This window comes from Lygodium microphyllum, chromosome 14 (genome assembly GCF_053477565.2).
Source record: "Lygodium microphyllum isolate KBCC chromosome 14, Lygodium_microphyllum_v1.1.10, whole genome shotgun sequence".
In the NCBI taxonomy this organism is placed as follows: Eukaryota; Viridiplantae; Streptophyta; class Polypodiopsida; order Schizaeales; family Lygodiaceae; genus Lygodium; species Lygodium microphyllum.
In genome coordinates this window covers 129,018,570-129,045,025 of record NC_141148.1, presented here as the reverse complement: position 1 = coordinate 129,045,025, position 26,456 = coordinate 129,018,570, and the positions used below count along the sequence as shown (strand labels likewise).

The 26,456-nt window shown below is 41.8% G+C and overlaps 1 protein-coding gene across 2 annotated transcripts in view; it reads right to left on the bottom strand.

Annotated features, from left to right (window-relative positions):
• The window catches only part of LOC148026101 (uncharacterized), a 55,926-nt gene extending 38,368 nt beyond the window's left edge, over positions 1-17,558 (bottom strand). The window contains exon 1 of one of the 2 annotated variants that reach the window (XM_087693353.1): positions 17,328-17,558. In XM_087693353.1, the coding sequence (XP_087549479.1) occupies positions 17,328-17,434 (107 nt within the window). In that variant the 5' untranslated portion in view covers positions 17,435-17,558. The remainder of the gene's footprint in view (positions 1-17,327) is intronic. The other variant, XM_087693352.1, reaches the window with a different exon arrangement.
• Positions 17,559-26,456: the final 8,898 nt, after the last annotated feature.

Genomic DNA, 26,456 nt, shown 5'->3' with positions numbered 1-26,456 from the left:
AAATCTTGGACAATACATAGTCTGTTGGCCCCAAAATTGACGCACCTTGTCAGTATTTCTTTATCTTCTATTACACATGGATGGAGTACAACTAAGATTCACTAGTCTCCTCCACTAATCCAAGTATAACTTGCTATCATTAATGACCAAAAAGCCTTCGAACTAATTTGCCCCTTGGTTTGCTTGGGGAATTGACCTTCACCCTACTTCTTGCAAGACAAATTTAGCTCCAAATTGAAATTGGGTAGCTGACCTCTTGAATCTCCCTGAAATTCTTTAATTTCAACCACTAGAATTCAAGTCTTAGGCCTTCAATTCTAAGCACGCATCAAAGGTAGCTATCAAACCCTATGTTTTGCTGTAAATTAGAGCTTATAACACATATTAGTCAAAATTTTCACCTCCAATGGTTGATTTTATTGGGAATTTCTTAGGGAGCATGTAAATAGGCTAGAGAATAAGAGAAAGTTCACACTTCCATCGTGAGAAAATTAAAGAAATCAAATGTTGCGCTGTCTAGACAGCCATCAAAGCTATCTCCACTAATGAAACACTCCGAATATGATGTTATCTAGCTGAAACAGCCCTTAAACTATTGTAAACTCTTCTAGGCATGTCTGCAACTCTTATTAAGAAGCCCAAGCTCATGGGAAGTCCAATGCAATCTCTTGAAGCATCACATCCCAAAAAGGAAAGGTTTGACAAATTAAGTATAATCAAAATAAGTCCTTTGCTGATATAGAACTTTGGAGCTTCAAAAGCTTCCTTCTCTAGTTTGGTCCACCGAAATGCCATTGCTTTCTTGGTCAAATCATACAATGGTCTAGCAACTACTGCAAATCATTTAATGAATATCTTGTAATAAGAGCATAATCCCAAGAAACTTCAATTTTCATTAACGCAAGACAATTCTAGCCATTCTACAATAGCCTTGATCTTTTCTAGATCCATATGAATCCCATCTTTGAATAGAATATAGCCCAAGTAGTGAATCTCTTCTCAAAAAAATTCAATCACTTTTCCATTCACATAAAGTTTGTGTTTACAGAGTTCTTAAAACCCTATGTTCAAGTGTCGCATACTCTTCTTCATCTTTTAGATTAAACCAAAATATCATCAAAGAAGATACGTGTAAACTTCTGTTGTGCTCTAAGGATACTTTCCATCATTCTATTAAAGGTTGTGGAAGTGTTTGTGAAACCAAATGGTAGCACAAGAAACTTGTGTCCTGTCGCCTGGTCGTCGCAGCTATCACAACCCCCGTTCACCTAACTAGCCCGATAGTGATCTACCATCATATTTGGCCACCACACCACTTACAGCTGAATCTTGAGGGGGGACTCTCTTTAGGGTATCGACTCCGTATCAATTCTACTACTTCTAGATTACTCGATGACAATATATGCTCTATTATTTGGCCATTGATATCATAGTTAATTGAGTTGATGTCAATGTCATTTTTGTCTTCTTCGTCCGTAGGTTCTTACTCCTCAAGTTCAATGGCTTCCAATGTGGATGGACAACTAGATTGTGGATTATGCCTTACACACTTGGTTGATGGCCCTTCTCTCGAACTTATTGGCAAGATCTTCGACGAAGAGGGCGAGGAATTCAAGCTCGACCTCTAGCCGAATCCCTCGCCCTCTAGCCTCTCTCCCTTCAAGTTGATATATATGAATTCAAGAAAGTAGGGTCCCCCTCCTTTTCACCACTTACCCCTCTCTTATATAGTTTTTTCAAGTATTCACGTTACGTTTGCTTTTTGCTTTCAATACAGCCTAAGACGTTAATGCGCCAAATCAAAAGCCTTTTTACTTTAATAGTCTTAAAGCTATTAAACTTATCGTTTCCCGCTTTTCTCGTCCACATGCTTTCTTCGCCGAATCAGTTCGCCATCTTATGATTCAACATATAGAAGGCCTCACTCTTGATTGGCTTCACAGTGGCTATGAAAGCCCTCTATTTTTCCTTCGCCTTTTGTATTCATCACGAGGGGGGTGGGGGGGGCTCCTTTGATGTATTCTAATCCCGTGGGGCTGCTATGAATAATATCGTCAGCATCCAGCTTCCTCTTGGATAATAATTACTGCTTCTTGAGGGTTTTCTCAATGGCCATGACAACCTTGTAGTCCTGGGGCGAGCGAGACTTGAGCACATTCCAAAGGACTCCCTCAAGAGTGCGGCATCGACGCGATCAGACAGTAATGCTGCCGGCCTTATCGTGATACTCACTGGTCAGCTGGCCACCGTGTCTCTCTTTTACCTCTACCTCGGTTACGAGGTTCTGCATGGTGTCCATGCCTAGCCTCTTGACAACCGCTTTGACAAGGAAGCGCTTCGTCTCTCGTAGGCGCCTACATAAATCCTCGACAATTGGCCTCCTGCTGCAGATGAGCCGACTTCCTCTTTTTCTACTTTTTGACCCATCGTATGGCATTATCAACATCATTTGCGGCTTCAACATCACCGCCATTAACACACCAAAAGCTCCCATTTCTTTGATCATCTGATGGCGCCGATCGCACTGAGCATCTGCTCTTGTTCTTGATGCAACATTCATTGTTGATCCAATTGCTTGCTGATGTAATTGTTGTTGCTACTGCATAGATAACTGCATCTGTTGATTCTGCATCATAATGGCTGAAGAAAGAGTTTGTAATTAAGTCTTCATCTCATCAATCGAAAAGGAAAAAGCAGTGGATGAAGTGGGTGGATTATTCGAAGAGTCTCCCATCTTGATGATCAAAAGCAACACTTTCACATCAGGTTTACCAGATGTCATACGGGAATCGCGTGAGGAGTTCACGAACGAGAATCACGTGAGGGGTTTGTGAAAGTTGCTCGCCACAGGGACGCTTTGCAATGGGAGAATTCAACGTAAAATACTTAACCAAAAGAATTTTAGTTTCAAGATGAATGAGAAAACAAATTCTTTGATAGACAAGATACAAGATCAAAAGATTCTTGAATATGATCAAAAAAATCTCGAGAAAGACAAGGGCGAAATCTCGAATTGAGAGAGAAGAGAAGAAGGTGGAATGTCAAGTTTTATGGAAAGATCTTCAAGGAAGGCGAGGAGCACCAAGCTCGAACTCAAGCCACTCGTAGAAATTATGTTGAGAATTTCAAAGAGGGCAAGGAACTCATAGCTCGACTCGCAAGCCACTTCATGAAACTCGATGATGATCTTCAAAAGTAGGCGAGAAGCTTTAAGCTTATCTCAAGCCAACCTTCATAGCGACTCGCGATGATGGTATCTTCGATGTAGGCGAGGGGCTTAAAGCTCATCCTCAAGCTTTCACTCCGAAATTTAATGACGGTCTTCGAAGAAGCCGAGGGATTCACTCTCAACCTCAAGCCTTTCACACTTGTGATGATGATCCAATCTCCCTAAGAGCACCCTCTTATAGTTTTCCAAGAAACTCATGCATTGATATGCTTTTAGCTTTTCTAAAAAATCTTAAGGCTTTTATGCCTTAGCTTTTCTATTTTTCATGTTTTTTAGTATTACATTTTCAAAGCTTGCCATGAGTGCTCCTGTGTTGTTATTAGGTTTAGCTGTGGCGGGGCCACATATGCACTTGTGCTTTGAATTTTGCTACAGCCTGTGGATGCCGCCGTGAATGCATGAAAAACAACAGAGGGATACGCCATCTCAAAATGGCTCAAGCCTGTGCTCTAATTGTTGCACAAATTGCGCATGCGAGGATGAGGCTGTCTCGCCACGTTGAGTAATCACTTTTCATGTCTGATCTCACTAGAATGAGGCTGTTCATGGAGCCATAGCCGTTCATGCTCCATTCACTAACTTCTTTGACGAACTCTTCTTTGTAACATGGCAAATGAGAAGGTCCCGGCGTGGGAAGCGTAGTAGAAGAAAATGGCGATGGTGTTACAACAGGTGCCAAGAACGAAATTATACTCTTGTTAATGCAAATGAGCATTAATACCTCATGTAGGGGATTTTTTTAAAATGATGAAGGCAGTCTATGATACATAGATTTCTATGTGGACTTTCGTCCATGATGAGTATGGGGAGGAGGATGAAGTTCCAAGATGCCTCGATAACGATGTAAACTGTGCAACCGCCTCCCCAGGGCAACGCCGACGCTGTCGCAGCTGAGCTTAATGACTCTGCAATAACTTGTTGCAGAAGAATTGAAGGCATGGAAAGAATAAAATGTAAAAGACAGAAACAAGGGACATGCGGGATAGTAAAAATAACTATAGGTGTCACAACCCTAGGATCAACGCATCCAATCTCATGTGGGAAAAAAGAAAAAGCTTTCCCATGTCTGCACAACATCTCTTCAAAACATCTCACCTCTTCTGGAAGTAGAAAATCTTCAGTCCCACCAATCTTCATCTCTTTCAGTGTCTCAGCTAAAAATGCGTAACCAATGCCGACAGAATCTCGTAAAGGAGGTTGCATAGCAGCTCTCATAATCATCTCATCACTGTCCAAAGAAAGCGGTCTTGCAAGTGGTCTAACCTTCTTGTCAACTGTCTTATATTTTGTCTGAACTCTGGTTTCATTGCTACAACTTGTAAATTTGAGCCCTTGTTGTAAATACCCTAGTAAACACAATTTTTGCTATGTATAAATAGAAGCATCCAACTCTTTTTGCTGAAATATTTCAGCAAAGAATACTTTTTGCATAGAATCCTCAGCACCCAAATTCTTTTGAAGTATGAAATCAGCAATTTCGCAATACATCACCAGAGAATGGCAACTCTTGATTATTAGTTTTCAGCAATGTTGAAAGATCTTCCATAGTATTCAAGCATGAAAGTCCATAATAGAGACCATCTACCCTATCTTCTTCCTGTAAAACACTTGCAAGTTTCAATTCTTTTTCTTTTCTTTTCACATACTACCTAGCAGCTCTAGGCATATTAGAAATATGCTGAAAACACAAAGTACTTTCAGTGGATACACCATAAACACATGAGGAAAAATTGCCACTGCCAGGAGGCAAGAGCTTTCCCCGGCTGGTACCACTATGGTCTCGCAAGACAATGGTACCTAACAAAAATTCGGCTCTTTTGCTAGAAGAGGGGAATCCCTCAAAGAATCCTTATTCCGCTAATAGTTGACACAAATTGTCATGAACTGGACAACCCTCTTTCCATCCTTGCTTTGGATCCGAGCATAGGCAGACCCATCATCCAAAACCTTAGTCTCCATCCGAGACTCAATAATAAATGGCTACCCCAAGATAATAGGATAAGAACAAGAGTTCTATACAAAGAAATGATAAGACTCACCCACATCTCCAATAGAAATCTTCAAGTTGCCAAGCATCATACAAATCTCCTGTAGTGTTGTTGACCGCACGCATGCGCCAACCATGATCCACATCAACTGGCCATCTACCAGTATCATATAAACCTTGCACTATGACATTGATCTCGAAGCCATGATCCAAAAGAGCAACACGGGAAGTCTTTGTCTCACCAAGCTTGACTACACTCTCCGTACCCAACGGCTACTAGAAAAATAGCTACAAGGCACCAATCTAGGTGCATCTTTACTCTCAACATACTGTACGGGCTCCATTTGTAGACTCCTCAATAATCTCCTCATCAAAATCAATCTCCTCAATCCGCAACCCATAGAGAATAGCCTCGGCAATAGCTAAATACTCTCAATGGATCATACCCTGTGTCAGCTCTTCAATAACCTATTGTTTTATTTTAATGATGTCGATGATAACATCATGAAATTATCTTTTGGCAATCCCCAAGACTTCTCTAAGAGTAGATTCAATTTTATAGTTAAGAATCCGATCCTCAAGTACCTTTTTCAAGTCCGTAGTTGTCTCAATGTTGGAAAGCAACTTGAATCCAGGTTGCTTTTTTTGCCTTGGATCCTTTGTCTTTTGGGCTTTCTGATCTTCTTATACTTTCGGCTTCTGAACATCAGTCATACTCTGCTCCGGTCCTGAAGAAGAAGGCTGAAGAACTGCATCACTCCTCCTAGATACCCTCTTCGATCCTTTAGGCTGATCATTGTCTTTTTTTTCACTTCTCTTCAACAAGTGCTTCAAATCCTTGAGATTTCGCCATATAAGCATAGATGGAAAAGACATAAACTCGATCATTCCATCCAATCCCTTTTCTGATCACATCACCTATGGCTGAAAGTTTAGATGATGAAGCTTTTCCCTTCTTCTCTGTGTGCAATGCAGAGGACCATAAAGGAGATTTGTCCTTCGGCAACTGCTCCAACTGAAGACCATAGTCAACAGCTTCTCTTGCCACCTCTCGCATCACATAAGAAGAGTGCAAAAGAGGCTCCTCCAACTATTTCTTCATACCACCTTTACCAAATTTTGGTTTAATCGACTGCTTTGTATCGCCAAAACATATCATATTGTCCTTCCAGACTACTAACTTTAGCCTTTTCGCCTCTTCAAAATCTTGATAGCCCTTCTACTCTAGACTATCACACCACATGCAACGGCGAACACGATCATTCCTCGAAGAATTTGTAGGAGTAGAAGACGTTAGGGCTGAACTTGGAGCTAGACTAAGTGGCTGCTGCTCCATTCTAGTCATCTTAATTTGAAGGTCCTTTAAGTTCTTTGAAATTTCTTCCACCATATCTTTGATAGTCGGTTTTGCAGATGGTCTGACAACCACAGCAAGAATAGGTATAGGCATAGGCATAGGCATAGAAGTAGACAAAGACATAGGATGAGAAATAGGAAAAGTAGTGGATGGTACAATAGGAGAAGTAGGAGAGGTCGTGGTAGGAGAAGACATTGCTGATGGTGTTTACATTCCGTTCTGCAAGCGAGTCTTCCATCTCCGCCTCTTTGTCAGTATAGAGACCGCATCGACAGCATCCTCCCAATCTGTCTTCAATCCCATGGGCTGCATACGATCTTCAAGAAGCTCTCCCAACTCATTCTGAAGTACAAGATCAGCCGCTTGCAAGAATAACTCTACTTTCTATGAGTTTAGAGCTCTTTGCTCTAGTCCATCCAACTGGTTATATCGCTCTTCAAACTCCCGCAACAACTTAGAAGCAACAAGACCTTTGTTGGGCTGATAGACCCACTCTTTGAATGTCTTCCACATAGCAATACCATAATCCTCCAAGAAATATTCATCTTTGAGTGCTTTCTTGAAAACATTCCAGTTAGAGTCTTGCACAAACAAATCTATCACTCTAACCTGCAAAGCAGGAGTAACAAGCTATAAGAAATAATTGCTCGAATTGGTTGGAACTCCGAAGAAGCACATCTGGCTTTCAAAGGTTTTGATATAGGCTGAAACATTCTGGCCATCAAATAATTTGCGCTCACTAACCACAACCTCAATCGCCTTGGTCTCACCATGCGTATGCTCTTGTTCTCGATGCATCATTCGTTGTTGATCCAATTGCTGTTGATGTAACTACTGCTGCTTTTGCATAGATAACTGCATCTGTTGATTCTGTATCATAATGGCTAAAGAAGGAGTTTGCAATAAAGTCTTCATCTCATCAGTCGAAAAAGAAGAAGTAGTTGATGATAAAGGTGGATTGTTTGAAGAATCTCCCATCTTGATGATCAGAAGCGACGCTTTCATGTTGGGTTCACCAGATGTTGCACGGGATTCGCGCGGGGGTTTGTGAAAGTCGCTCGTCGCGCAGTGACACTTTGAGATGGGAGAACTCAACATAAAATAATTATCTAGAAGAGTTTAGTTTCAAGTCGAATGAGAAAACAAATTCTTGAATTAAGATATAGGTAAGATACATGTTCAAAAGACTTTCGGATATGATCCAATTCAAACCGAGAAAGAAAAGAAGAAGGTGGAATCGAGAAAATCAGATTTTATGGGAAGAATTTTGAGGAAGGTGAGGAGCACCAAGCTCGAATTCAAAAGTCACTTCAAGGAACTCGATGACAACCTTAAAAATAGGCGAGAAGCTTAAAGCTAATCTTTATAGCGACTCGCAACGATGCAAACTTCGATGTAGGCGAGGGGCTTAAAGCTCATCCTCAAGCCTTCTCTCCAAAATTCGATGACGGTCAAGTTGTCCTAAATGTTGTTTTATGAACATCTTGAGGCATAGTTTTTCATATGGCAATCATACATTATACACAGACGAGTATGAACGTATGATTGGAGTATGATTCAAAGCCCTAATTTTGAAAAATAGTAAAAATGTATCTAGAGTAACTAAAATAATAAGTTGAATGAAAAATTAAAATTCCAATACTTCAATAACTTTAGATTCTGGTATAATCAAGACACACCATTAATTTGCCAAAGAAAATTCAGACTTTGATTTTCAGTCATTTGAGTCAAGTCACAATCAAAAGCACTACTAGTAGGCCGCTAACATATGATGTTGTCTATACACAGTCCATAAAATTGTCAAGTTTTGTGTCTTTTTTAGTAGTTCCCATGCGCACATACCTCCCTCCCCCTCAAAAAAAATGTCAAATCTAAAACAGGATATCATACTCTAGATTTCATACATCTACATTGGCAATCATATGCATATGATAAAAACTATGTATTGAGGAGCAATCATTATATAATGGTAGCTGCTCTTCAAGTCAATCTAGTTGAATATTTTGGATTCATCGGGCATATCTAAGATATCATCAATTCTTGGAATGGGAAACCTATTCCTAATTATGATTTTGTTGAGGGCCCTATAGTTCACACACATGCACCAAGATCCATCTTTCTTCTACACTAAGAGGATTGGAGAACAAAAAGGTGAGGAATTATAAGACCCTTCTCCAAGAGCTCATTCGCCTGGCTCATAATCTCCTCTTATTGTGTTGGACTCACATAATAGGGTGGTCTATTTGAGGTAAGCTCCCAAGAATGAGATCAATGCGATGATCTTCTCGCCTCTCTCATAGTAACTCATCAAATAAAGTGTCTACAAAACAATCTCCATACTCCTTTAAGAAATTTCTTCGCTCATCATTCATATTTGAGATGGACTCTTCAATTCTGGACTCTTTGTTAGAATCTTACAAAAATCAAGTACGAGAAAATGGACTTTTTCATTGCTTTACGAATTTGTACATGGGATAAGATGGAATTGGAGTTTCCTTTCACTCCCATATCAAAAGATATATTTTTGCCCTTTCAAGGAAATCTAAATCTATTTTGATTCCAATCAATAGCTAGGTCTACTGTTCTATACAAAGGTATTCCTAATACAACATCACAATGACCAAGATCTCCCATGACAAAACCCTCATGATCTACATAATCTCCTATCTCAATCCGCAATTTTCCAAAAATGGAAGTAACATAAGATTCCATTTCTTGAAAAAAACACCTAAGATTTCTGGTGTTCCAAATCTCTCCTTTGGTAGATGTAAAGCTTCAACAATCCAAGCATAGATATAATGATATGTAGCACCAAAATGAATGAGAACGGGCTGATTAGCAATCTTACTCCAAGCCATAAAAAGCTTACTTTTCTCTGATCGAGTTCTATCTATAAGGATTTATTAGGTATAACATTCACCTGAGATGCCTTTCGAGATTGATTTTCCTTATTTGCCTTAGTAGAGTATCAACCAACCATGTATCCTTTTTCTCCATAAGAGAGACATCACCCTTCTCTTGTATATTCTACTAGTAAATAGAATTTTCATTTGAGCAATTCCTATACCTATAGTAAAGGCCTTAGTAAAACCGGATATACTAGCTCCTATCTCTTTGAGTTACTCGTCATGCTCCAAGACAAGTGGAGCTAACTCCTTCCGAAGAAAAGTCTCATGTACCCTAGAGGTAAGCAAACTCGTGTAAAAAGCATCTATCACAAGGACATGAAATTTTATTGCTTTGCTTCGCATTTGATTAAAAGTTAATCAAATGTGCTAATGTGACTTGCACATATGAGGTGCAAATTAATTATTTCATAATGTGTAACCCACGACCCCGAGATATCAATTTGGTGTCAAAGTCAAAAGTTATAATAAGTTATGCCTAATAGGTACTAGGTGGTATCCAGTGTCAATCTAGACAGATTTATTAGCCACTAATGTCAATGGTAACATTAGAGACTAGGCATTAATTATTTAATTAATGCAATCCAAGGGCTAATAACTGCTCAAGGATACTTGGAAGACAAATTGGCCTAGCCAATTTAATTATTAGCTGGTGAAATTATTTTTTTAACACTAGAATAATTATTACATTAATTTTCAAGATTAATATTCTAAAAATTAATTTAATAAGCTAAATAATACTGAAAAATGGGATTAAAAGGCTGCCACTTGGCAAAAGTTGCCCGTGCAAGTGAAAAAAACGTTTTTAGGAGCTGGTGCAAGTTTGTTCCAACCATTGTGAGAGAAAATGAGGCTATTAGAGAGCAAGAAAAGACAACCGATGTGATTTGCAGCCACCATGGATCAATCCTATAGCATGTGACAGCAATTTGAAGCCCTCCAAGAGTAAGTAACAGCAGTCCAAGGTCCTTTTGGTGCAGATGACAGCATATAGGAGGAGGCAAGCCTCTTTTTGGTGGTCCTAAGCTTTAGGTGACAGCTTCCATGGCTATTTGAGCAGGGCAACAGTAGCTTTTCAGTGTTTCTCATGATGAAACTTTGAAATTTCTCTCTACAACATTTTCTCTCATCCCCCAGTCATCTCTTAAATTATCTCAGCATTTTCCAATAGTTTGAGCTATTAGAGGAAGAGATTTCAATCAATCTCTACTGTAAATCCTAATTTACAGCAAAAATTAAAGTTTTGACAGTAGCTTTGAGATGCATACTCAAAACTGGGGCCTAGGACATGAATTCCAACAGCTAAAGTTGAGGAATTTCAAAGAGATTCAAAAAACCAGCCACCCAATATCAGATTTTGGGCTGAATTTGTCTTTCAAGGAGCAAGGTGAATACCAAAGCAAGGGGCAAATTGGTTTGGAGGCTTGCTCATCAATTTCGACAGCAAAGAGACACTTGGATTAGCAGAGGAGGTCAAAGCATCTCATTTGTACTCCATCCATTTGCAATAAAAGTTAAAAACATACTACAACGGATGCTAGCCTTGGGACCAACAAGCTGTCCAATATCCAAGATTATATTGTAAAGTGTGCATTTCAATTTTGTGAATTTGTTAATTGCTATAATTAAATGATTAATTAGGTTATTTACCACTCTATCCGAGAAGGAAAGCTGGTTTCAGCATCATACTTAGGAGATGGCAACTAGATAATAAGAACCATTGTCATATCCTCCAAAGATGTCCTCCATCCTAAGAAAGCAAGCTCGTCCATATATTCTCCATCTTGTTGATACAATCCTTCATAGAAGGAAAGTCGTCACAACAGAGCATTTTGAGTTTCTTTTCAAGAGTAATATGAGTAACAATGGGCAAAGTTCTTCTAATGGTAGAGAGAAGAGAGCTTCATCCACACCTTCATGGCTATCCACAATCTATATACATGAACAAGGGCAGCATCTTGTAGACTCATTCATAAAAGGACCTACCTCGAGAGTTGAGTTGATCCCATAGAGTTGCTTGGTCCATAGTAGAACCAATGGTGGGATCCTCGACGGGGTGAGGAATAGTAGTGATGAAATCCCATGGATCAAAAGCATTGAGGATGCACTCCACTTTGCATGACCAAAGGGAATAGTTCAACCCATCAAGTCAATCTTCTTCGAGTAAGGAAGGAAGAACCCGTGCCTCTACATAGGGTGTCATCATCATGGCAATATAAGGGCTAAAAGGATGGGCCCTATGTGAGACATGTAAAGAAGTAGGAGGACAAAGCCACTCCTATCTTTGAGACCTATCAAAATGATACTCCCTTTCAGAAAGAGACTCTAATCTCCATTCTTCACATTGCTCTTCACCATGTTCTACCTAGTGAGAACGCCTACCTTCAAAGGAAAATATGGTCTCCTAATAAGAGTCATCAAATGCATTGAACCAGTGGTACTCCATCTTTGTGATAGACCTGAAATCGCACTAGAAAATTTGTGTTTTGGTGTTGGATACTCAAACGGAGGGAAAATCAGCTACATATTGCAAAGGAAGATTGTAGATGTCCCACACGCTTAGTAGAAGGACTGTAAAAAGCAAGAGGATCACATTCTCCACAACAAATTTGCTTCAAACAACCCACCTAGATATGGTCTCCTCTTGTGGAAGCCTCCACATCCACACGTAGGCAACGATACCATCTGAGAGTGCGCAACGAAATAGAAAAACAAACACAAATAAAGGAGAGAGATAGCAAGAAAGAAAAGAATGAAGTGATAATCTTCACTGAATCTGAATGGAAACTTAACACAATGGCCGATTAATTAGTCCTCCCTACACACAGCCCAAGGTGTCAGTGAGGGCACCGAATCAAGCTCGTGACGAAAGAGTGTGCTGAACCTATAGAAGAATGATGAATGAATGTTGCCTCCAACCTGCCCAATATATATATATATATATATATATATATATATATATATATATATATATATATATATATATATATATATATATATATATATATATATATATATAGTTGAAAATGACTAGAATTGACTACCCCAAATATGATGAATAAAGTAATGCAATCGGCCATTTTGAGGTGAAATACACTTTACAACTGATTAGCATTTTTAAATAGCCTCAAACATGCTTAATTAATGAAAAATGCAAATTTGGTGTGCAGTTCAAGAGAGTTTCAATGGTCCCCCAAAACCCTAATTTTTTGGGGCAACCTTCAACATCTATAAATGGACACGCTGCCCACCATTCAACCTCATCCTTTGGTACACGTTTCTCACTCTACCGCGCAGATTTCAGCCATCAGCTACCTACCATCTGCTATCCAGCCATCACCGACTGCAGCCCATCCCTATCCAGCCCTAGGCAACCTGTTCTCCACCATCGCCCTGCTGTTTGGATGTCTCCATCTGTTGCATCACCATAGCACTTGATCAGCCTGCGTTTTCAGCATCTTGTGCCAACAGGCGATAGGCTGCTGCCATCTCTCCCACCGAGCAACTGCTGCAGTACCTATGTTTTTGCTGTCCAGAAGGCCATCTACATCAACAAACACCTCTCCTATTATTGGCTGACAGTTCTCTGCCTCAGGTGATCACTTTTCAACCTTCCTCTCGTGGTATACTGCTGCATTTACTAGATTCCAGCCTCCAACTCGTGTTTTGGTGACTAGCCTGTTGCCCTTCATTACTCAGCACTCTCTCATCTCCAACTGGTGGTTACTGCACTTGGGACCCATCTCCAGTGGACATCACTCTCCGACACTACATTGCTTTACCCTTGGGCATTCTGTACACTCTTACATTCATTTACAGCATTCATTCACTTCAGAGTTTCTTCTCTTTGTGTTTGTCTCCCTGTTTGCATCTTGAGTTTTTGTGTTTTGCGTTTTGCATTTAGGGTTTGAGTTCTGCTTGTATCTATTTGAGCCTTTGTGTTTCGACCTTGGTCGTACATGTTGTGTTTCCTCAATGCAAACCTTAGCATATCTTCACATGGCATCAAAGCCAATGCTCTTCTAAGAGAATCCAACGGTGATTGTGGAGGCTAGTCTTTGTGCAAGACTCACACGCGACTTGATTCTAACTCATAATGTCTCATGCACCTTCTTCTAAGGATCCTTTGACGCCCTGTCAGGCTTTTCTCCATCATTGGAGGCTCCAAGAACGTATTATGGTGTCAAGGAGAAGGTAGATACACCTTCACCTTTACCGTCTTCTTCTCCTCGTTTTGATCACCTTACAAATGAAGAGTTTAAGGAGTACTTGCGCATCACGTACAATTTGGTTTACAATCCTCCAACGAGTGCTACTACTCCATCTAGACCAATTGGTGAGACTATCCACCTCTCTAAATCTTGGAGGGACCGCGACATTCAGTGTGTAGCGATCCATCTTCTTTATCTCAGCCAAGCCTTTTGAGTTGTATGAGCCAAAACCCTCTTCTATTTCTTCTCTTGTTGTGCAAGATCTAGATGATTTTCAATATATTAACTTTAATAGAGGAGGCTCTCAAAGCAAATATTCTCTATCAGGTATATCTTTACCATCTATTTCATATAAGCAAGTAAACCATACTTCTCAACTTCCTCCCATCCCATCCCACCACTATCTTCTCCACATTCTGATCTACTCATATCTTAATTCCAAAATCTTGGATTACATTCCACTCCCGCTCAAAGCACACTAGGGATTGGATCTTCCATCTCCAGTCCTAGCACCTTCTCATTCACCATTCCACCATCTACCTACCCTCCATTCACTCCACCTCTTGGTGCATCGTTAGGAGGAATGCTACCCTTTAACACTCTACCTTCCACCTACTCCACTTTACCACATCTTTTCACTCTAGGATGACTGTGATGGGTATCCCCCTTACTACCCCTAAACACTCACAAACCCCCCATACGACCTTTTAGACACAAGGATATCCCTCCTTTGCTTATGGATTGTCGTCACACATCCCTTGGGTCACTCCTACACAAGTATTTCCATCCTCTGCTCCCTGTATCCCTATCCCTCCACATTGGGCTCCTCATGCGATTACTACACCCATACCTAGTCCGACCATGCCCACCTTTGGCGCCACCGTGCACACTTCTCGTATACATGGTGGACACTCTGGGATTGCTTTCCAAGTATACTCCACTACCCCACCTTATCCCCTTATCCACCCTACCTCCATTACACACCTTCTCTATCTCCTAGCACTACTACTCCTATTGCCATGGCCAAGAATGCCTTCACAAATAAGACTCGCTTTAACACGTCGAATTTCACCACTTGGTCAAACTTCATGCAACAAATGCTTGAATCTCGGAGACTCTAAGATCTCGTTGTTGGTACCGAACCTATGCCCAAATCCTCGATTAGCTCACCCTAATCACATCCGTCAACGGAGAGCCTACAATGCTACGCCCAATGTTGAGTCAATGCAAGGGTTGCTTCTCGAGTTCCACTCTCAATTATAGCATTTTTCCCTTGCATTTGAGCGTTGCAGTCATCTCATTGACCACTATGTGGCTCGAGATCGCACTCGACATATCAATCTCAATTTTGAGCTTCACGAATTTTCCATGAAGGAAGGAGATGATATAAAAGTCAAGTTGGCCAAATCTCAATGGTTACTCGCCGAGTTTGCCACTACTGGCTTCTTGAAGTTAGACGACAATCAAGTTACATTCTTCTTGAACAAGTTACCAAACAAATACTTCCATTTTATCCAACACATTATCTCACTCCCTAGATTGCCAACCTTCTACGAGTTTGAGTGTTAGTTCTTATGTTACGCAAGACTGCACGATCAAGTCCATAAGAAGTCCTCTACACACATCCATTCAAAGGAGTGAGGGTTAGTTGCCTCTTCCTTGGGAGGAAACCAATCAATGGCAAGAACTCGCAAGATATGAAGGCAAGCCAAAACAAGGGTGACACCACTTCCTCTGACGGAACCAAAGAAACACAACCCCTTGGGCAATAAATTCCTAAGAAAAATAGGTTTTGCACACATTGCTAGAGATCAACTGGTCATATGGATGAGGAATGTCGTACCAAGACCTAGGGTCTTCCTCCTAGAAAACCACAGCAGACTGTTGCAACTACCTCCACTCCAACTGGCTAGTCTAGTGGGGCTACGTATTTTGCTGCTAGACCATCAACTCCATCTGCCCCAACGGCTATTGAACATGTGGCACATGGATAGCCTCAACAACCTATCTTCTTCACCACTCCTCAATAAATAGTTGATTGGTCTCTTAGTGACTCGCCTATTGTACTTTATGCTCCAATCCTAGGGTATTCACTGCGTCTTCTAGGACCACTTTTCCACCTTACCGTATGCAATGGTGGCCACACACTTAGCCTTTCTCTTTTTAGACTTCCGTTGTATACATACATACTCATATTGCACCTAACTTTGCTTTCTTTTATTTTTAGTTTTGTTTTTTAGAGCATCTCACTACTCAGCTCTGTGCTTGCATATTTTGACCTCTTGTGCAAGGTTTTGTATTTCAGTGAAGGACTCACATGCAAGTTTGCACCCATCTTTCCTAAACTGGAAACAAGAGATGCCTGTCATTCCTTTCATGGTTCCATCTACTTGAAGTTTTGCTCTTCTATCAACATGACAGCTTCCCCTCCCGCGGCGGATCGTGCAGCATCTCTCTTGATATTGTCGTGGTGGTGTCTTCTATCCTTGCTCTTCTAGTAGGGATGCTTCACCATTTTCATCCACATGGTTCTTGGCACCACACGAAGGCCGACATCCTCAAGCTCCTCTTCCTTCTTCGGCATCAACATCCAAGTTGAGAGGGGGTTCCTTCCCTTCTTAGTATTCTACAAGTTTCGGCACTTGTCTTCGACATTGGCCTTCCCCCCCTGTTGTATCTTTCCCTGTGCATTGCATGATTTCATCATCTTTCCAAGAGAAATAATGTCCAAGTGGCACCGCTGCATGGGCATTCTCCAACATATAGCATACTATGCATCCCATTGTATAGAGCACCACTAGACAGATCCTAAGCTCTTTTCACTAGCAGATTACACAACCAACCTTCTTCACATGATACTTCATCACCTTTCCCTCATCATCAACATCCTCGAGTGATTGGGTAAGCTTGTGTTGTTTTAGTCCAGTCCATATCTTCACATGCTAGCATAAAACTGGCCGACTAGCCTAATCTAAAGGCAAAAATGCTAGCAATAGACTATGTGCAGGCCACCCAATATCTAGCATTGAAAACAGATATTTTTGTCCATAAAAGTAGGGAGTGTAAAAATAGTCTTATATCTTTGTATGTTCTTGGTGTGGAGAGAGGGAGCTTCTAGAGTGTGTTAGTTGGTGCTCGACCATTATATGCTTGATTTAGTTGATTATCATAGTGGCTTTCTATTCATGGTTACATTTTGTGGATCAGCTCTTTCATCAATAATGTGTCTCTCTTTATTCCACTACTTGTTTTGCTCTTCTAACATTTCTATGGGCCCAAATCTAACAGCCCAACCATCAACAAAGGCACAGGCCAACATCTCCACCCTAACATTGTTTGAGCAAAATTGCCATTCTTCCAGGTTCAGTGCTGACTTCTTATGTGAAAATTGTGTAGAAAGTTGCCCCAAAGAGATTCCTTGTGTAGAGCTCAGCTTTCAAGCCAGATGGGCATATTCCTTAATGTCAACGATACATCTTAAGCAATTCTTGTGGCCGCACTTCGGCATATGTATATTTGACACAAAAGACCGTCTCTCGTGTGAAGTGCAAATCTCGTGAAACAGAGTGTAACAACTCAACGCGGCTGGTGATACTACGTAATGCAACCGACAACGATTGCAAAAAGCCAAGTTTACCTGAAAATTGGATCTTGGTCACCAGCACTGGCCTGGCAGCACTCCACGATGGCGGTGGAGATGATGATCAAAATGGCAAGCCTAGGAACGTCCGTCAACGTCGCCATGGCCAAGATCTTGGTGGAAACATTCAAACTTTCCTGGCTTCTCCGATGTCGAATGATATTCAAAAGGATTTGAACTAATTGAATGTCAAGGATAGGATTTTTGCTTCAGCGATGTTAAATTAGGAGCTACTAGCTGGCATGCCCACTTTCGTACTTTGCGCGGTGTGAATTATCCCTTGCTTTGAATTTTGCAGGGCAAAAAATTTTCTCAAAATAATACTTTTCAAACATGTTTCTTTCATGGAATATAAGCAATTGTAGGAGAATATTGTTAAGGTTTATGGCATCCAAGTTGGAGTGGGTGCCTCGAGCTTTTTACATTTAAAAACCCTAATAATGGAGCTCACTCTCTCTCTCTCTCTCTCTCCCTCATATTAGGCATATTAGGTCGTGTCTTAGTTCTTTCATTGAATATGGCATAATGCAAAGTTTTCTCCTTACATATGGCATAGCCCATATCACACATCATGTGGATTTGTAAGCCTTGAGAGTAACTCTAAGAGCCTATGAATGTGCGAAGAAGTCTCTACAATAAATGAGCACTCAAAGCATATGTGCTAGATCAGCCTCAATCTACTTCCGAATTTGTTGCTAATGAGCTTTATTAAACATTCTAACTATAAAGAGCTATTGCTTCATTGGAAATCGTATCTTAAACAAAGGCTAAGAATATGAGAACTCGTAAAATCTACATATAGCATTATATATGAGATAACCCTATATCAAAACTTGTGGTTTATTGGAGCTAGAGGATTCTACTTTCATGGTGATGTTCAATAAAATGAAAATATAATTATTTAAATTTCAATTACACTCATAAAATCCACACAAAGAACATTAGGTGTTATTAGTCTCATTTCATTCAAGTGAACAATTACAAATTTACTCATGTAAATATCCCACATAATATGATGTGAGCTTATGGATGGACATAAGGAGGTCGATAGTGCAACAAAGGTGGATGAAGGGTAGTGCTTGGAGGTGGAGGTGGCAAAGGGTGTAGAGTTGAGAGTAACTTAAGAGAGAGTTCACGTGCTTCATCAAATAGGCCTTCAAGTGATTGAGGGAGTTGAGTTAGGTAAGGCCCACGAGGTAGTGCTTGCTTTTAGACATGCAAAGGGGTAGGGGTAGTGTATCCATGAAAGTATGGATTTAGAACAAACTCAAAGGAAATCAAACAAAGAACCTATTAATGGATCTCTTACTTCAAAATCGTGAATGGTGTAAGTGCTTCATTGAGACCTGCTTCATTCTCGCATCATGAAATACACTCATACCAACATGCATACAGGTACACACTCATATAACCATAACCCAAGGATGATTGTATTGGGATTCACACTTTATATACTTAGATTTAAAAAATGTGAGATAGCCACAGTGTGGGAGCTGCTAGAGCGTGTATTTTGGAGCACGCTAAGACCAATTGGCATCATCATCACAGTGATGGTGGTATTTTGGATCCATGTACTCATGAATACATGACCAATGCTGAAGCCAAGGAGGAGCAACCATGGATCCATGGCCTTCTTCTTTCCTCCCAACACAACTATCATCATAAGGGCCATCTCTTATGGAGGTTGTAATGCTCCATTGCATCAGCCAAGATGAAGGAGCCAATGAGCATAAAGATGGTGTTATTCATGTAGGATTTGGACACATGCATAGCTATCTTGACCTTGGCAAAGGGCAAAGTGAAAAGAGATGTGAGTGCAATGATGGCAATGGGAATGGCCTCCGTCTCACTGACCAAATGAACACCCAAGCCCATGATGCCTCTCATGGTGCCCATCTTCCCATCCTCATCCCTATTGATGTGCAAGAATCTCCATTGGAGTAAGGTTGCCACCAAGTTGGTGTACAATATCAAATTGTTCTTGTGCGTGACAAGCTACCTTGTTCATAGGTATGTTTGAAACGAGAGGAGGGTGGACCATTGAACCCTTACATACTTGAAGCTCACCTATCCAATTGCAGTCATGCACCTCTGCCAAACTCTATCTTGAGTGTGCAAGAGAGTAAGCTCCATGGATGGTAGTGAAAAGGCACCAAGTTATACTCTATTTTCAATGCATGAAGAGAGAGAGAGAGAGAGAGAGAGAGAGAGAGAGAGAGAGAGAGAGAGAGAGAGAGAGAGAGAGAGAGAGAGAGAGAGAGAGAGAGAGAGAGAGAGAGAGAGAGAGAGAGAGAGAAGCAATTAGGGAAACACTTTTTTTCATAAAATAAAGTCATAAATTTTCATTTTTCAACATAGGGAATTTGGGATTATCTATGTGGCCACCATGTAGGCTTGGGAGTTAGCTTTGGTAGATCCGTCGAGTATAAGTTTTAGAGGCTCTAAGGATTTGTATTAATTTAATGACAAGGTTTACATCAAAACTTCAAATTAAGGGGTACCTAGACACTTTGGACTATAAACTTAACAGTTGGTCCCATTACAACATCCATCCTAATGACTAGTTAGTGGAACCATAGTCTCTCTTTTCTTCATATTGTACAAAGTGCCTTTAACACTACTCATGAAAATTAAACCCTTGACTTTGGCTTTACCACACCATCTCTTTGCCATTTGAGCTAGTAGGATTTCACCATAAGTTATAACTTTTAGATTTTATAGATTTTAGATATAGATTATAAATTAGAGGATAGTATAGGAGTTACACATCGATTACAAATATGGACTATAAAGTGCATGAGATATTTACAACATAGTGCCTCTTGTATGTTTAGTTGAGATATTCCAAAGCTAAGGCTCTTAGTTTATAGTCCATATATACAAAGGTAAGGCTTATAGTTTAGTCTATAGTATGTAGTCTATGGTTGATTTCTACAAATGCTACAAACTATAGCCTATACAATTTTCTATATTCATATCTATAACTCCTAATTGGCCACACATCTTAGTAGCCTTGTGAAGCTCATGAGGCTACATCTCACTCATTTTATAGACTATTTTCCTTTTCATTCGCAACAAAAGATCAAGGGGGCACACTTCGTTTGTCACAATGACATACTACCTCATGTGTGTGCAACAAATGTTATGTTGCCCTGCAAGAAAACTTTGCATTATCATGTGGCAATCGTGCTTTCCTCATGCCAACATCTTTGTAATCACACTTACATAGCATGTGTGTTTACATTCACACATTAAAGCATAAAAGGAGAATGTATAAAGCACATCCAAAAATAGGCTAAAGCTATCTGGAGATTAAAACTATCACAGTGACGACAATGTTGAACCTACCATTATTTTTATTGTCTCCATATGATAAATTATGTTGGTTTGAATGAAACAATAAAGTAGAAGTACAGTAGTAATGTACCTTTTATAAAACATAGTAAGGTGATAGTCAAATTGCAAAGGGCCATTGATGCAATATTACAAAAGTCAACAACACCTCTTTGGATTTTATATCGATGGCAAAGAAGAAAATGTTTGCATAGCATATTACATCTATTCAAAGAACATAATATTTCAACCAACGCCATAAGCAAACAAGAAACAAAAACATCAATGGAGATAGAGTGCATATTGCCAAATGATAGGGATACAAAGAAAACATTCTTTCAAGTGAAAGTGAAGTTTCTCTTCCTTGAAAAAGTTTCTAAAACCTTTGTCCTGTTAGTTGGATCTTTTATTCAACTCCTAACCTAAATTGTTGGCCTCTTTACTCAACTACAAGACTTAATGGAAGTCTTATTAATTCAAGAGCTTCAATAAAGTTGATTGCATTATCTCCTACCTAGCTAAGAGAGATGAAGAACCCAGGATCCATACACAAAAGCAATGGCGACTTAAGAATACAAATAGATAGGGTTGAAATCTTCTTCTTCTTCCACTCAAAAGAATCAAGTCTACAACATTATAACAGATTAATATGAAAGTACCACAATACCTGTACATGTAGTCACAAAGTGTAAACTTGCTAAGTGTTAGCACCAAGCCGAGAAGGCGGAAGGACAAATGAAAAAGTAGAAAGAAGATGGAAAAGGAGCAAGGACACCCAAGAGATCTCCAAAGCTAAGTTGGGTGTTTTGATCCTTGAAACAAGTAAGTATTTTGGGTTAGTTAGTTTGTTTAATGATTGGAAAATAGGGAGAGATCATGTCAGTTTGTTGCTTTAGATTCTCCTTGCATTTAGTGTAGGATAGCATTAGGAAATCGAACTGGGAAAGGGTAGGGTTTACTGTTGCAAACAGGGCAAAACAGGGCATAAAACATGCAAAAAATGGTAAAAAGCTAGTTTGGGATGCTTAATGTCGGCAAGTGAGTGATTGAGAGTGTCAAAGCCCTACCCGAGAAGGGGTTTAAGGGCCAGGAGGCCAAGGGAGAGCTCATTTGCAACCATTGCAATGAGAGAGAGAGAGAGAGAGAGAGAGAGAGCCCCTGCAAAGATTTGATTCGATCACGTCGTCGGAGAGCCTACCGCTCACCCCAAGTATACCAATCACTTCCCTTGGTGCCTTAGCTAGGATTTGGAAGTTTATGCAAGGGATGATTGCCTAACTAGGGAGATTTGATCGAAATCGTCATTGCACGGTATTCGTCGCGCCGCGTTTGGCCCGTCCGAATGGCCCTTGTTAGGCCGAGTCCTAGATTCGGCCCTCAGACCCGCCCATTCGGACCTCGACCCGAAAACCCTAATTGGCCCTCAAACCCGATACTCCACTCAGCCCGTCCAAGTCACTCCACTTGGCCCTTTGACCAAACCTACATTTGGCTCGAAGTCCACTCAGCTCGAGGTCCACTTGGCCCAGGACCCGACTCGGCCCTCGGCCCATCATTTGGCTTGGCATGTCCAAGTCACTCCACTCGGACTTCGGCCTACAAAAAAAAACTTTTTGCACTCGGACAGGCGCAATTTGGCCCGTCCAAGTCACTCGCTCGGGCCCTGCAATTCGCACCAGTTGGGCCGAGTGTGTGCCTAACTCAGACTCAGAGATTTGACTTGACCCAACTGGAGCTCCGTAGCGCAACTTGTCGTGAGCCCTCTTGACGATTAGAGCCTGATTCTGACGCACCGAGTAGACAAAATTGAAAGGCATGGCCGCTTAACAGTTTGAGTGGGTTGTTGCGATACCTAGAAAATCAGAGACCTAGAAGGTGACCCACGAGCCATAAAACCATGATCGAGCCAAAAAAAAACGGCAAGGCAACTTAGTCGAAAGGCCCTAAATCTCGCCTAGACGGCTAGAGAATTGATCTACAAAGCCTATCAGGCCCGAGGGTGCATGAGATACTTAGAGGCTGTTTGCCGCACTTACCTTGAATTTCCGCACTTGAAGTGCACTTAAGAAAAATTGAAAGCCTGATTGAACACACATGCACCAGAAAGAACACACACATGGAGTGGAGATAACTTGAGGACTATATTTAATAAGTCAAGGAACTCACTAAGATAAGCCACTCAAGGAACCCAGGAATAGGAGAGAACTCGCGGACGGAGACAAACCATCAACACACAAAGTAGGATCAAGCAAGTGGCACAAACAAGGGGGATTTGACAAACCCACTCAATTCGATCGATAGCTTGATGAAGCACGAGAACCCACTATGGTGGAGGAAAGCTCGGACCGCACGTCCAACGAGGAACTCGACTTGGGCGTCTTCCTAGAGGCTATTCAACAATTGGTCAGCAGCTACGATGCGCACGCCTGATATGAGCACCGCGGTCGAATAGCAAATGCTATCATCACAGACTTAGAAGAAGAGAGGAAGCTAGCCCATAAGGCGTTGCAAGGCATAGCCGCGTATAGTAGAGACCAACAGGTCAGGAATCAAAGGCAAAGCACGAAGTTGCGTGAGGTACAACGAGTGCTGAACTTAGCCGGCAGAAACCAAACGGATCATGAGAGAGCCCTAGAAGGAGACTTAACGCTGAGTGAACTTCTTATGAAGTGATTGTTAGACAACATCGCAGCAGAGCAAAGTGCCGCAGCATTAGCGACCTCACTGCTGGCAGGGTTAGGAGCAACCCAAGGCTCTAAGATCCAGTCTAAAATCTCGTTAGTCGCAAAGCAGCTCGACAAGTACCAACCCCATGACGACCCATACAACTTTGTAGAGCAGTTCGAGCAAGTCTACGAAGCCAACGGCCTCAGCAACCTGACTCAGCGTTCTCAAGCGTTTGGACTTTGCTCAGGTGACAAGGGCAGGACCTGGTATACAAGCTTAGATGCTGCAGAGTGGGCAAACTTCAATAGCCTCAAGTATCTCTTCATTAAGAGATTTGCCGAGCCTGGATACTCCGACAATCTGCTAGTGCGACTGATGAATGTTAAGCAGAAAGAGAAGGAGGACATTCATGATTACGTACCCCACGTAAGGAGCCTCTTCAAGAGAATCCCTACAGGCGAACGACTGACTGAAAGGGTAGTTTCAACTGTGCTCATCAGCGGGATTCAAAACGAGGAATTATATAAGGCTTTGGTAGCCAACTTGAGCTTGTAGCGAGACATGCTAGCTAGGGTTTTTGAGGAAGCTATCAGAGTTGACGATCAACTGAAAGAGAGGAGCTCCAGGAATTCCAACTCAGAAGAAACCATCTCGCAAGGTTTGGAAAGAGCACCAACCTCTGGTAAGCGACCAGTACCATCATCCCAAGATAAGGGGAAGGCCACCGAGACGAACCATGACTTTGGCTCATGTCAAGATGGAGATAGTCAAGTTGCAAGAGCTATGGAGACAACCAACGCGGCCACACATCCAATGTGTGTATTATGGAGAAAATCATTTGCCAACAGAGTGTCAAGACCCTCGATCGAGACCTTGCGCTAACTGCGGCAGGTTCAGTCACGACACTATGCATTGCAGAATGCCCAGGAGACTTTCGTACTCCCAACCATATGGTCAGCCTTACCTAGCAAATAGACTGCATCCACTTTTTGGAAGGGGAGCCCCATTGGCCCTTCCTGTGCCTAACAACATGAAGCCGGTTGTCCCCAGGATGGACATAAACCCTACAGGTATACCTAGACCGCCCGGTCCCTATGTGACCCATCCACCGAGTGACACTCCAGTCCCAGTGTTGTGCCAACCTGGCGAGCACAACCTAGATTATCCAGTGAGCTTTGCTAGCAGACAACTCACGGAGACAGAAATGAATTACTCGACGACGGAAAGAGAGGGCTTGGCCATGGTGTTTGCTATGAAGAAGTTTCGGCATTATCTATTGGCTACGCCCTTTACCTTCTTTGTAGACCATCAAGCCTTGCTATACCTAGTGAACAAACCTTGCGCTACAGGACGCATAGCTCGATGGCTCCTTCTGCTTTTGGAGTTTGACTTCTCTGTGGTTGTACGGAAGGGGAAACAACACTACATTGCTGATCATATGTCACGCATCCTCACAGGGGAATCCGCTGGAGAAGGCATTACCGATGAATTGCCAGACACCCACCTCTTTAACCTCTCCAACGGGAGGGATTTATTCAAGGCCGATCTAACACTATATTGGCAGATGACATAGTCCAACTACTTGAGCATGGACTGCCTGAACGACCAATAGAGAATGCAAGACTGAGGCGACTTATTCTCAAAATCCAACCCTACCAATTGATAGTAGGCCACCTATATTGCTTAGGGCAAGATGGATTGATGCGCAAATGCGTGTGCGAACATGAGATGCATGATGTGCTCTCGGAGGCACACAGTGGGATTACTGGTGGACACTTTTGTGGAGACACAATGGCCTGCAAGGTGTTGCAATCTCAACTATGGTGGCCAACACTGTTTTGTGATGCCGCGCGACTTGTTAAGCATTGTGACGAATGTCAGTGGACGAAGGTCCTGATTCGCAAGGATCAGATGGAGTTGACCCTAGTCATTGCACGACAACCCTTCGAAAAATGGGGGATCGACTTCATGGGACCCATTAGCTCTGCTGCACAGTATTCTCAAGCCAAATACATCATTGTGGCCACAGACTACCTAAGGAAGTGGGCAGAGGCGAGAGCAACCCGAAAGAACGATGCTTGAACAACTGCCAAGTTCCTATGGGAGCACGTGATCTCATGATTTAGATGCCCCATCGAACTAGTCAGTGACCAGGGGACACACTTCATCAATGAAGTGATAACTCGTCTCCTATCCACCTTCCTAATTATCCATCAGAAATCCTCTCCATACTACCCTCAAGCAAACGGCCAGGTGGAATCCACAAATAAGATTCTTGTCAATGTCCTAACCAAGGTAGTCTTGGCCTCACGCAACGACTACGATAACAAGTTGATGGCGGCCTTGTGGGCTTACCGCACAGCTTACAAAACGGCCGTCGGATAGACCCCTTTTAGGCTGATCTACGGAACCGAAGTAATTCTCCCCGTAGAATTCTTCGTGCCTAGCCTACAATTTGCGCTTCAGGAGCGATGGGACGGATAGGAAGCATGGATGCAAGGCCTAGTAGAGCTCGAACGCCTCCCGGAGACTCGTCTTCTAGCCACTCATGCACTCATATGCGAGAAGGCACGACGCAAGAGCTGGTTTAACAAGCATGCCAAGCAACGCGACTTCGAGCAAGGTGACCTAGTGCTCCTATACTCAATCAAGGGGCACAAGCAAAAAATGAAGTTTCGGGGTCTTGGACCTTTCAGGGTCTGTGCGATCAGTCAAACCGGCAAAGTCAAGCTCGAGACTCTAGCCGGTGAAAGGATAAGCTTCTTCAATGGCAGCCACGTCAAGAAATACTATCCCCCCACTCATCCTTTGCATGAACCACCAATGTTGGAACCACTAGTCAACGTCTGGGTGGCCACTATCACCGAAATCGATGACATGGATGAGGAAATCGTTGAACCTACATACATGCACATCATGGTCACTGGTAGGCAAACATGCATCTTCAATGCCTTAATTGGCGAGGGAGCGGATTTCAATGTCTTGACTCACGATCATTGGGCCCAACTTGGCAAACAGTCACTACTACCCACTAATGCCAGGTTTAATCCATATGGGGGCTGCTCCTATGCACTTCTCGACAAGTGCAAGGCCGCCGTTTCTATTGAGAGTGAAACTGTACCAATG